The 14,146-nt window shown below is 40.9% G+C and overlaps 1 protein-coding gene across 1 annotated transcript; it reads right to left on the minus strand.

Moving 5' to 3' along the window:
* Nucleotides 1-554: 554 nt before the first annotated feature.
* LOC129867067 (lysM and putative peptidoglycan-binding domain-containing protein 4-like) lies at nucleotides 555-8,559 on the minus strand. The gene is given in 3 exon segments (XM_055940212.1): nucleotides 555-2,245; nucleotides 2,247-2,773; nucleotides 8,287-8,559. Coding segments are annotated over 3 exon segments (831 nt in total). The 5' UTR covers nucleotides 8,554-8,559; the 3' UTR covers nucleotides 555-2,208.
* Between the last annotated feature and the right edge of the window lie 5,587 nt (nucleotides 8,560-14,146).

Consider the following 14,146-nt stretch of genomic DNA (forward strand, 5'->3'; position numbering starts at 1 on the left):
GAAGGCCCAACCTGAATCAAATACAATACTCTGAAGTCCTACTGTGCTTTTGTCTTAAAGTAAATGCATTTTTCATCCCAGAAAACTATTGAAGGTATGTACTATTTTTAAATCCACAAATAAATGCTTGAATAAAACATTTTTTTTTTTCCCCATTTAAAATGTATAAAACTGTTTATTAACTCAAAAGTTGTTAATAACCTGTGTAATTAATGCCTTCACATTCACACCTTTGTTTTGGATTTAAATGGGACAAAGGCAATATCAGGCTACATTTTTCCAGGAGTAACAACTGATTGGCACAAAGAGTGAAAGTACCTGATTGAAATGGATTGTGACTAAATATAAATGGCAGCTTTGCTTTTTGGTGGGTGCTTATACAGTGCCTTTAGAAAGCATTTGCGCACCAACTTTTTCCACATTTGTTCTGTTAGAGCTTGAATGTAAAAAATGATTAAATTGAGATTGTCACTGGCCTACCCACAATACCCCATAATGTAAAGTGGAGAATGTTTTTCAAATGTATATAAATTAATAAATGAAAAGCTGAAATGTCAAGTCAATAAGTATTCAACCACTTTATGGCAAGCCTAAATATAGAGAAAAATATAAATGCAACATGCAACAATTTCAAAGATATTACAGAGTTACAGTTCATAAGGCATATAAGTCAGATACCTTAAAATAAGGTAGGGGCGTGGAACATAAAACCAGTCAGTATCTGATGTGTCCACCATTTGCCTTATGCAGCGCAACATCTCCTTCGCATAGAGTTGATCAGGCTGTTGATTGTGGCCTGTGGAATGTTATCCCACCTCTTCAATGGCTGTGGGAAGTTGCTGGATATTAGCAGGAACTGGAACACACTGTCGTACTAATAGATCCAGAGTATCCTAAACATGCTCAATGGGTGAGTATGCAGGCCATGGAAGAACTGGCCTTTCAACTTCCAGGAATTGTGTACAGATCCTTGCGACATGGGGCCGTGCATTGTGCTGAAACATGAGGTGATGACGGCTAATGAATGGCACGACAATGGGCCTCAGGATCTCGTCACGGTATCGCTGCATTCAAATTGCATTCAAAAAAATGCAATTGTGTTTGTCCGTAGCTTATGCCTGCCCATACCATAACCCCACCATAGGGCACTCTGCTTGCCCACATGACGCCATACACTTGGTCTGCGGATGTGAAGCCGGTTGGACGTACTAGAAAATTCTCTATACCAACGTTGGAGGTGGCTTTGGTAGAGAAATGAACATTAAATTCTATGGCAACAGCTCTGGTGGACATTCCTGCAGTCAGCATACCAATTGCACACTCCCTTAAAACTTCTGTGGCATTGTGACACAAAACTGCACATTTTAGAGTGGCCTCTTGTCCCCAGCACAAGGTGCACTTGTGTAATGATCACGCTTCTTGATATGCCACACCTGTCATGTGGATGGATTATCTTGGCGTAGGAGAAATGCTCACTAACAGATGTAAACAAATTTGTGTAGAAACTTTCAGAGAAAAGCTTTTTGTGCATATGGAACATTTCTGGGATCTTTTATCTCAGCTCATGAAACATGGGACCAACACTTTACATGTTGCGTTTATTTTTGTTCAGTGTATGTTCAGGAGTAGAAATTTGCTTAACAAGTCACAATAAGTTGCATAAACTCAATGTGTGCAATAGTGTTTAACACTTTTTTTTTTTTTTAAATGACTACCTCATGTCTGTACCCCACCCTCAGTCAAGCATTGAATTTCAGACAGATTCTGTCTCACACACCAGGGAGGTTTTCCAATGCCTCGCAAAGAAAACAAACATCTCTATAAAATGGCACTACATTTGGACAAACACACAGATATTTTACAATCAGTTCAGACTGGGACAGGCAGCAAGTCCGAAACTGAATATCCATATTTCAATTGCAGTTGTAAGGTTGTCACACAGCAAACATGTTAAAATGTCTTCAAAATAATTAGCACAAAGAAGAAAGAACCGTTGACTGGATAAGTGAGACATCTAATAAGGCACACAACATCTGAAACCATGAAGTCCAATGTCTGTGATAAAACACTTACAGAATACCATACTACAACTTCAATCTTTTGTAAAGAAATGTTACACGGCAACACTTTGATGACCTTTAAGCAGAACACTGGTTTGGGATTTAAAGTGACATTAAGCATGAAGTCCATAGACATTCTTTCCCTGTATTATGTGTTTGGTTCGTTCAGACTGAGGGACACTTTCTTGGCTGTTAAAAGTGCTCCTAGGGCTTTCTGTGATGAGGCCTGTCCCTGAGCTGTTTGAGGTAGCAATAGCAGCAGGCACTCCAGTATCTTGTGTTTTGATATAAACAACATAAAAGACAGGCAGTATAATGCCTATCAGGAGCATGGCCACCACAGCGTTCCACCACTGGATGCCCCAGTCTGCTCCATAGCTGGTCAAGCGCTGGCCTCTGTAGGCCAAATTCTGTGGCTGCTCCGCGGCCTCTAAAAATACCTCATTCTGTGCATCTGTGGTTTGAATCAGTCTCTCGATGTCATGATCCACTTCCTTGAGGAAGTCAGTGTACTCCTGTAGATGTGGCCTACCAGGGGAGCTGGCTGTAGGTCTGTCCTGTGGCTGGGGAGGTGGTGTGGATGAATTTGAGGTTCTGTGTTCTGTGTTAGCCTCAGTCAATAAGCTGTGTTTCTTCACAGGGATTTTGATTGATTTCAATGCAAACATATCCTGTTCCTGAATCAGGTTGTTCACCCTCTTTATGTCAGCCACCTGTTGAGAGGAAGAAGAGAGTCAATATTGGCATAATGTGAGCACACATTATCAGTAGCCTATGCAGACACATACAGGTAACTGCCAAAATAAAGAAAACACGAGTACATGAGGGAAACATATTTTGAAAGAAGTTGCTTCCACACAGATGTGGTTCCTGAATTAAGCAATTAACATTCCATCATGCTTAGGGTCATGTATAAAATGCCCAGTTGCCCATTATTTTGGCTTCCAGGGCTAGAAGAGATCTCAATGACTTTGAAAGTGGGAGCATAGGGGGCTTAAAGGGTGTGTGTGTGGTCCCCGATTCAAATGTTAAAGATAGAAGTGCATCAGTCCACGGACCCCAAACTAAATGTTGCATGCATTGAATCACCGGTTCACATTTTTTGGGGGGCTCATATTACATTATTTTTACCTTCCAAAAACAGGCCTACCTTTCATCCTGTGTCAACTGATGCATTCTCTCCTTCAGTGTCAAACTGCATATAATGGTGTTGACATTGAGCTACAAGTCATTTTGCATGCCGAACAACCCCAGGCAATATTAGTAGCCTACTCAAACTGTGCCCAGCTTCGAACGCTTACCAACGCAATAAAGGCTTGCGTGATGTTAGTGCCAACTAAGGATATTAATTGTTAGCCGGTCGTGCTTATCAGTCTATAGGTTAATTTTCAGAATTTTGTGGAATTAAAATTGGTTTAAGAATTTAACAAATCTGTCATGAAACAGGAACAGTGTCTTGGTCGAAAGTAAATATTATTTTGACATTTGTTAACTTCTCTAGGATAGGGGGCAGCAAATTCACTATTGGATAAATAGCGTGCCCAATTCCACTTCCTTCTACTCATCCCCAGAGTATAAGATATGCATATTATTAGTAGATTTGGATAGAAAACACTGAAGTTTCTAAAACTGTTTGAATCACGTCTGTAAGTATAACAGAACCTATGTAGCAGGCAAAACCCCGAGGACTAACCATTTTTTTTTTTTAAGTCTGTGTTCAATGAGTTTATTGGAAAACTGGATTTCTAATCACCCTGTTTTCAGTTCCTACCGCTTCCACTGGATGTCACCACTCTTTGGAAATAGGTTGAGGTTATTCCTTTGTGCAATGAAGAAGTGAGGCCACCTGGAAACAGTGTAACGTCATGTGTACTGTTTGAGAGTTGCGCAAGACTAGAAAAGTAGCGTTAGTTTGTTGATCTCCTGTATTGAAAACAGATCGACCCGTCTTCAATTTGATCGATTATTAACGTTTACAAATACCTTAAGTTGTATTACAAAAGTAGTTTGAAATGTTTTGGCAAAGTTTAGAGGAAATTTTAGATATTTTGTAGTGACTTTGCGCAAATTGGAAGCTGTTTTTTTTCTGGATCAACCGCGCCAAATAAATGGACAATTTGGATACATATGGACGGAATTAATCGAACAAAAGGACCATTTGTGATGTTTATGGGTCATATTGGAGTGCCAACAAAAGAATCTCGTCAAAGGCATGATTTATATTTTATTTCTGCGTTTTGTGTCGTGCCTGCAGTGTTGAAATATGCTACACTCTTTGTTTACTGTTGTGCTATCATCAGATAATAGCATCTTATGCTTTCGCCGAAAAGCCTTTTTAAAAATCTGACATGGTGGCTGGATTCACAACGGGTGTAGCTTTAATTTGGTATCTTACATGTGTGATTTAATGAAAGTCTGATTTTATATCATATTTTTCAATTTCGCACTCTACATTTTCCCTGGCTACATATCCTAGAGAAGTTAACAGGTTAAACCTTTCTAGGACAGGCGTTCCGCTAGCGGAACCCCTCGTCAACATTCCGCTGAAAAGGCAAAAATATATTTTTGAAATATGTAACTTTCACACATTAACAAGTCCAATACAGCAAATGAAAGATAAACATCTTGTTAATCTACCCATCGTGTCCCATTTAAAAAATGCTTTACAGCGAAAGCACAACATTTTCCCAGCCAAAGATAGGAGTCACAAAAAGCAGAAATATAGATCAAATTAATCACTAACGTTTGATGATCTTCATCAGATGACACTCATAGGACATCATGTTACACAATACATGTATGTTTTGTTCGATAATGTGCATATTTATATCCAAAAATCTCTTTCCATTGGCACGTTACGTGCAGTAATGTTTTGATTCCAAAACATCCGGTGATTTTGAAGAAATACTCATAATAAACATTGATATAAAGATACAAGTGTTATACACAGAATTAAAGAGACTTCTCCTTAATGCAACCACTGTGTCAGATTTTAAAAAAACATTACGGAAAAAGCATAATCTGAGAACGGCGCTCAGAGTCCAATCCAGCCAGAGAAATATCCACCATTTGAGTCAACAGAAGTTAGAAATAACACTAAATATTCACTTACCTTTGATGATCTGCATCAGAAGGCACTTCCAGGAATCCCAGTTCGACAATAAATGACTGATATGTTCCATAAAGTCCATCAGTTGTGTTCAGCCCAGTAATCCATCTTCATGAGGCGCGAGCACTTCGTCCAGACAAAAACTCAAAGTTCCGTTACAGGTCGTAGTAACAAGTCAAACGATGTATGGAATCAATCTTTAGGATGTTTTTAACATAAAACAAACTTCCAACCGGAGAATTCCTATGTCTGAAGAAAAGCACTGGAATGAGAGCTAACTCTGTCGGGAGCGCACGTCACGAGCCTGAGACACTCTGCCAGACCACTGACTCAAACAGGTCTCATGAGCCCCTCCTTTATAGCAGAAGCCTGAAACAAGTTTCTAAAGACGGTTGACATCTAGTGGAAGCCGTAGGAAGTGCAACTTGACTCCATAGACACTGTATTCGGTAGGCCAAGCTTTGAAAAACTACAAACCTCATATCCCACTTCCTGGTTGGATTTTTTTTAGGTTTTCGCCTGCCATATGAGTTCTGTTATACTCAGACATCATTCAAACAGTTTCAGAAACTTGAGTGTTTTCTATCCAATACTAATAATAATATGCATATATTAGCATCTGTGACAGAGTAGGAGGCAGTTCACTCTGGGCACGCTATTCATCCAAAAGTGAAAATGCTGCCCCCTATCCCAAAAAAGTTAATGGGGATTGGTTAGTCTGCAACAATTGACAGAAATTTGCATCCCTAGTGACAACCTATGTAATTTATTGTTAACTATACGCTGTTAAATTGTTTTACAGAAATAAAAGTAAGCTACCGGAGACAACTCATCTGGCTATACCTGCTGAACAGGGCGTACAATAGATTTATTTTGATTGTTCCGGTTCACCATCAGAAATAGTTTTGCTTTAAACAGTGTATATGGTTATTTTTAGATATGAAATCATCAGCACTACCCTGTATAACGAGTACAGCAATCCTTTTTGTGAGGTGCAGTGCATTTTGTCGAAACGAGAGGAAATCATCACTAAAAACGTCAGAACCGTAAAAAGCATTCTGAGATGGTTTGAAATCTAAAGTTGTGCTATAATATGCTGTTCATCGACTACAGCTCAGCATTTAACACCATAGTACCCTCCAAACTCGTCATTAAGCTCGAGACCCTGGGTCTCAACCCCGCCCTGAGCAACTGGGTCCTGGACTTCCTGACGGGCCGCCCCCAGGTGGTGAGGGTGGGAAACAACATCTCAACCCTACTGATCCTCAACACTGGGGCCCCACAAGGGTGTGTTCTCAGCCCTCTCCTGTACTCCCTGTTCACCCATGACTGCCTGGCCATGCACGCCTCCAACTCAATCATCAAGTTTGCAGACGACATTAGTGGTAGGCTTGATTACCAACAACGACGAAACGGCTTACAGGGAGGAGGTGAGGGCCCTCGGAGTGTGGTGCCAGGAAAATAACCTCGCACTCAATGTCAATAAAACAAAGGGGATGATCGTGGACTTCAGGAAACAGCTGAGGAAGCAGCCCCCTATTCACATCGACGGGACAGTAGTGGAGAAGGTGGAAAGTTTTAAGTTCCTCGGCATACACATCACAGACAAACTGAAATGGTCCACCCACACAGACAGCGTGGTGAAGAAGGCGCAGCAGCGCCTCTTCAACTTCAGGAGGCCTAACAAATTCGGCTTGTCACCAAAAACACTCAAACTTTTACAGATGCACAATCCAAAGCATCCTGTCGGGCTGTATCACCGCCTGGTACGGCAACTACTCCGCCCACAACCGTAAGGCTCTCCAGAGGGTAGTGAGGTCTGCACAACGCATCACCGGGGCAAACTACCTGCCCTCCAGGACACCTACACCACCCAATGTCACAGGAAGGCCAAAAAGATCATCAAGGACAACAACCACCCGAGCCACTGCCTGTTCTCCCCGCTGTCATCCAGAAGGCGAGGTCAGTACAAGTGCATCAAAGCAGGGACCGAGAGACTGAAAAACAGCTTCTATCTCAAGACCATCAGACTGTTAAACAGCCATCACTAACATTGAGTGGCTGCTGCCAACATACTGACTCATATCTAGACACTTTAATAAGGAAAAAAATGTATCACTAGCCACTTTATATAATGTTTACACACCCCACATTACTCATCTCATTTGTATATACTGTACTCTATACCATCTACTGCATCTTGCCTATGCCGTTCGGCCATCGCTCATTCATATATTTTTATGTATATATTATTATTTATCCCTTTACACTTGTGTGTACAAGGTAGTTGTTGTGAAATTGTTAGGTTAAATTACTTGTTAGATATTACTGCATGGTCGGAACTAGAAGCACAAGCATTGCGCTACACTCGCATTAACATCTGCTAACCACGTGTATGTGACAAATAAAATTTGATAGCACTATAGGCTATTCATTGGCTATGTCATAGCTCACTTGTAAAAATATTGATACATTACTAGCGCAAACACTTAATCTGCCTACATAGTACATACACATACATAATTTACATTCACACAGACTGATCCAGCGCAGAGGCCTAGCTCATGAACTCCATCAGCAGAAGACTTGAATTTACAATGGAAAATATATGTATTTATTCAAATGTTAATGCATCGATTCGTTCTCTAATCTAACCAAATCCCATTGAATTGTTTCAAGCTAAAACGTTTCATTCCTTTATCGTAGCCAATGTATCTACATAGATACGTATTGAATGGTCTTGAAAGGGAAAGATGCACATCCCTAGTGTGTGTGTCTCAGTCATAAAATTTCAACTCAATTGAAAACTTATGGGAGATTCAGGAGCAGCACCTGAGACAGAGTTTTCCACCACCATCAACAAAACACCAAATTATGGAATTTTCTGTGGAAGAATGGTGTTGCATCCCTCCAACAGAGTTCTAGACACTTGTAGAATCTTTACAAGGCACATTGAAGCTGTTCTGGCAACTCGTGGTGGCCCCATTCCCTATTAAGACCTTTATGCTGGTGTTTCTTTTATTTTGGCAGTTACCTATATGTACAGTGTCTGACGTTAAGTGTACTGTACACTACGTACAGTTTGCCGACAACAAATAAATGGGCTCAAGGACTTACCTTGCAGCCATATTGCAGAGCAAGTTTGTTGAGGTTGTCCCCAACCAATACATCCCTCTCTAGCAGCATGAGGCTGCCCAGTCTGTCCTGGTCCGGCTCCTGCCGCCCCCGGGGCCTAAGCGCCATCACATTGAACTCTTCGTCCTCTGAAGAGCCTGCAGAGTCATTTGGCTGGCCGTTCCTGAACATGTACACCTGGCCATCTACACTAGCATGGACATCCACTGGGGCCTGGAAGGCCCGGGGAACAAGGTCTCCTCTCCGCATCACAACTAGCTACTTTAGGTGGAAAGAAGACACAATTATCAAGTGTGATAAGGGTTTTATAATAAGTAGCTTGCTATGTAAACTGAATACAAAAACACCTATGTTTCTATAGCTAGTGCACAGACAATCACAAGTACATTGTTTGAACAGTAAGTTAGCCAAACTCTAAATTCCCTTTTTTTTTATATTCTTCATTAGCTCAACTTACATCAACTTCACAGCAATGAGTGTACCTTTACCAAAGCCACTTACAACCTCTCTAAATGGAGAGCTACCTATGCCTTTACTCAGCCATAGCTAGTCTACTCTTAGACACTGTTACGTGAGATGTGGTAACGATATTTCCATACTTGACGTTACAGGGCAGCTTATACAAAATGCTCCATAGATTGTTCAACTAACCTGCTCTTGGCGATACCTTTTTCGTTCTTGATTCAGGAAAAAGGTTATCTTTTAAAATGTCAGTGTCCAGTTGCAGGTGGTTCTACAAAAAAACAGAAAACTCAGAAAGATATTAAATCCATGTTTTGTTCCTCGCCATCTTAGCTGCCGCACATCTAGCATTTCCCAGCATCTTTTCAGGAACTAGTCGTTTCCATGAAACGCAGCAACGTGAAGATGACAGCACGTCACATTGCGACCAAAACAAAGATGTACGCACTCACTCAATACAAAACTTGGATTTAATATTAAATCAAATCCCAAGGTCCAGAAACTTTGGGAAACGGCAGCACTCCAAAAACGTTTTAGTTTTCATTTAGTACAAAAAGTTGTCACCTAATTTCATGTATTTTTGTCTTTTTAAAAAACTTTTTGGAGTGCTGCCATTTCCCAATGTTTCTTGAACTTGGGATTTATTTTGAAGTTAGTCATATGGCAGAGCACCCAGCTATTAAAATGAGACAGTGCCCTCGTTACCCACTCAACTCAAAGATATTAAATCCATGTGTTCTCTGGTTTTTGTAGAACCACCTGCAACTGGACACCGACATTTTAGATAACTTTTCCCCGATTCAAGAACAAGGAAAGTATCTCCAAGAGCAGGTTAGTTAAACTCTATGGTGGTGTTTTGTATAAGCTACCCTGTAGAGTTAAGTGTGGAAACATTGCTAGCTAGTTATCGCATAACCCATTCATAGACGCTAACTGCTTTTGTGCCCATTGATGACAGTATCTTCTGGTCGTTCTGAACGTTAAAATGCACTGCTTGCGGTACGGTTTTGGAAACATATCTTTCATATTAGCAGTAAATGTTTTTTTAAGGCAAAATTACTATACAACTTTATAGGGTTAGGGTTCCCACTAGTGATGGGAGGTTTGGCTCTTTTTACTGACTGAGTCGGTCAGTCAAAAGAACGAATCGTTTGATTCATTTTGTTAATTTGAGTCAGTAATGCCCAGAGCAAGCAGAACCCCCTCCCGGTGAACTGAAAACTCAAGAGTCAGAATTCAGATATAGAGTTAAGAGCATTGGGCCAGAAACCCAAAGGTTGCTGGTTTGAATCCCCACGCCGGATAGATAACAAATCTGTCGTTGTGCCCTTGAGCAAGGCACTTAATCCTAATTGCTCTGGATAAGAGTGTCTGCTAAATGACTAAAATATAAAAAGTTCACGTCCTTCAACATAGGGGGCTTATTGGGGCTGTCATCGGTGACAGATTTGTAAAAGTGTGCTTTAAACAATGTACATTTGTTGATTGCTAGGCATACAAATAAGATTATTTCTTGATACAGTTGAAACAAGGTCTATTTGTAGTGGCCGCAACGGGACTAGATTGTGAACGACACTTGGTGGAATGGATTGCGAACTGCAGTCCCCCAAACGATTAGCTGCTTCATTACAGGAGTTCCCAAACGGAAGACTTTAACAATGATGGAGAATCCTCCTGGTTTAGACCTCACCGCTCGCCATCGTACATAACTAGGTCCAGGCTGCACCTCACAAAAGGACAGTTTGTGATGTGCCAATTTTGATTACAAAATGTTTTTCAGCTCAGATTTACTTGAGGCATATATATAATTCAGCATATGCATAGTTTATAGGCCTAGTGTTTATGTATTCATTTGGGTTCACAGTGCGGACCGAACAGAGGTCCCCGTACTGTACGAATAGGTGTACCTGTAACGTCGTTACCTCCCTACTATCTAGCATGGTCCGAACACCTGTGTGTAAGCATAACTGGTAGTGATGGGCATTCCGGCTCATTCGGCTCAGCTCACCAAAAAGAGACTGCTCTTTTGGTTCCCAAACGGCTCTTTAAAAAGTATTTTTTTATTTTTTCAAGTCAAACAGTTTGCGATAGTTTGACTATGATTGGTGTTTAAAAAATTATATTTAAAAATGCATTGATTTGTTATGAAAAAGAATGCTATTAAACATTTGCATTTAAAGTATAACTTTTGAATGTATATAAACAAAGTGCATATACATCTAACCATTCAAAATTAATACAATCTACAAACAGCATAATAGAATATTGCACCATATCAAAGAAAAATATATAACAATGTGCAAAACTGCAGCATCCCACTTAAAACATTAAACTGGTTCCTCTTTTCTCTCTCTTCTTTATTGCCATGTTATAACCAGCAGCACACAGCAATGCTGACCATATTTTGCTTTTATGAGAGATTTTGTCCCGTTTGTGAGAAGACCCTCTCAGAGGGAACGGATGTGACCACTATGCAGAGTCTCCATGTCATGACTTTAGTAAGCTGTGGGTATGCAGATGCCTTGTTCTTCCACCAGCTCAGAGGATCTGCAGATCTTTGGAGGGGCTCCTCCAAATAGGATTGGACCTCCATTATGGCATCTGCTGAGGGATTCCTTTGTGCTGCATCCCCAGTTGCTCTTTCGTCAAACAGTATCCAAACAGCAGACGTTTGTGGCACTACTGCTGGTGCTTCTGCTCCATCTGATCCCTCTTCTCCCTGTTGCCCTGGTGCCTGAGCCAGCTGACTTGGGGCTGGCCCTCCCTGCTGCTGAGGTTATTCTTTGAAGAGCCCCATCAATTGCTCTGGCATCACTGAAGGCTAACTTCTTAAACCTGGGGTCAAGTGCAGCGGTATCTGATAGCATGTGATTATATTCCATTCTGTACAACTTTCTGTCCATTGATGAACATAGGGTGTCCATCAACTCTGTTACATTTTCTTCTCTCTGGCGGCTGGCTGTGATTCGCTGCAGACCCTTAAACAGAAGTATCAGTATCATTCATATATATAATACTGGATTAAATAATGATTTAGTAATAACTGCTTACTGTACCTCTCTCCACTGATCTCCACAGTAACCTGCTTAAAGGGTTCCAGGACTCTGCACACCACCTCCCAGTTCTCTTGGGTCAGAGCATCAACAGGTGCATTGACAATGGCCAGGGTAGAGATGATGGTATCCTTTGGCTCAAGAAACCGCTTCAACATATAAAATGTTGAATTTCACCTTGTAGTGCAGTCTTGTTTAGGCCTCAGCTCAGGCATCCCCATCTGGCGTTGTGTAGACTTTAGTTTTTCAGCACCTACTGTGCTCCTGTGGAAGCATTCCACAGCTGCTTTCACTTTGTCCACAGTGGGCTTCATCAACTTCAGAGCATCTCTTACAATCAGGTTGATTGTGTGGGCAAGACATGGATGATGGGTCCATTTTAACATTTTCATGGCTTTGGTTATGTTAGCTGCATTGTCATTAACAACAGACCACTTTTCCATCTACTTGTCATTCTCTGGCCACTCAACAGTTCCTCTGCCAAGTTATCTGAGGTGTCTGTGGCTGAACTCAAAGCAGTCCAGAGACAGCTAGACAACGAAAAATCTTCAATGAAGTGACATGTAACAAGTGGTTACCCTTGATGTCCAGCAGTCAGTGGTAAGGCTAACTGCAGTAGCTTTTTGGACTATTTCCCGCACTGAATCCTGTGTGCTCTCGTACAGTTGTGGAATAAGTGACTTTGAAAGGGTTTTCCTGCTTGGAATTGCATACATTGGATTTAGAGTATTGCTACAATTTCTAAAACCTCTGTCCTCCACAATCGAAAATGGCTGGAAATCGGTGGCAATCATTTTAGCCAATGCAATATCAATTTGGCCTTGTTTTGCTATAGACATAGACTTTGGCATAAAGTGGTCCATAGAAGACTGCATTGCTGTGGGTCGCGGAGTAGGCCTACTTGACTGAGTGGATACATCTCCACGTGTGGAGGTGCTGGATCGACCACTATCACTAGCAGGCCCGCTAGTTTCTCAAAGCTCCGCTACAGCTAGCTTCACAGTTGGGTGCACAGTTCGCATATGCCGGTGTAGGTTGTGCGTAGAACCGGCTTTATGAGATTTTGTTTTGGCAAATTCTATTATTAAAATGCATCCAAATGCTACTGTGCTTCGGACTCATTTTCCGGCTGTTTTCTGCTAAGTGTGTGACTGAGTGAGTTGGCTCGGCCTTCCCTCACGCATCTTTGGTTGACACTGTGTGTCTGATTGACAGGAACAACAGGTGAGAAGACAGTCAGAACGAATGTGTGTGCGTGCGCTTGAGCTATATTATTATTATTTTTGTAAATGTCGTTATTTGAATTAGTTAATTATATTAATTTAAATATTTAGATTATTCATATCTTAATTGTTTTATATTTTTATAAATAGATTCGGCTCTTCTGATATGCGAGCCGGCTCCCAAAGTTCACCTACAAGAGCCGGCTCTTAGAGCAGACTCGTTCGCGAACGACCCATCACTAATAACTGGAGAGGAAGTGTAGTTCGTCAACTGGAGGCACACACAGCTTGTGGATTTGTGCAAAACTACTACAGTATCTTTATTTGAAAAACATTCTCGCTGACAACCAAGATAAGCGGCACACCAGCATATGTTTCGAAAACAATAATTAGACGTTTCTAAACCTTTAAACACAACTTCGAAATTGTAGTTCACATGGAGCCAACCGTGGGCGAATGTAACCGCAAAAAAATCTATACTATGTAAAGTTAAGGGTTTTCGAGAGCTGGCTAGTTATCACATATGTCGCGTTACGTAACACATTCAATGTACCTAGTCAGACCATGCAAAGTTGCATACATGCAACAGACAGTCCTGAAACTAGTCTAGATGTGTGATGAATTAGCTGAGAAATTTGTCAGCTAGCTTTTGTACCTACTAGTTATACATGTAACTAACGTTAACTTCATGTCTGACCTGTTGCTTCATAAAAACTATGACAATCGCTTGCAAGCTACTATACATACTATCAAAACGAAAAAATGTACAAAATAACCGGCAAGTTACGTGGCGACTGGTACGTAAACTAGTAACAGCTAGCCGTTAAGTTAGCTAACAGGCCGAATATATTTTGACCTTGCACACTTAACGTTACTTGCTTCACTCACGGACTGTGGACGTGACATTATAGTAAGCCAAAATTACCTAACACATTACAGTAGCTAGCTTGAACCAAATGTTTATCAATCAAAAAAAATGTACAAAATAGGTTTATTCATATCAAATCAGATTGGCTAATAAGGTTTGAGCTTGCAACTCACCTTAAAAGTAACTCGTCCAGTTTTCCCATAGTGTCAAATCCCCCGCAATTCTCACTTTTTACA

The sequence above is a fragment of the Salvelinus fontinalis genome, chromosome 12 (genome assembly GCF_029448725.1).
Source record: "Salvelinus fontinalis isolate EN_2023a chromosome 12, ASM2944872v1, whole genome shotgun sequence".
Lineage (NCBI taxonomy): Eukaryota > Metazoa > Chordata > Actinopteri > Salmoniformes > Salmonidae > Salvelinus > Salvelinus fontinalis.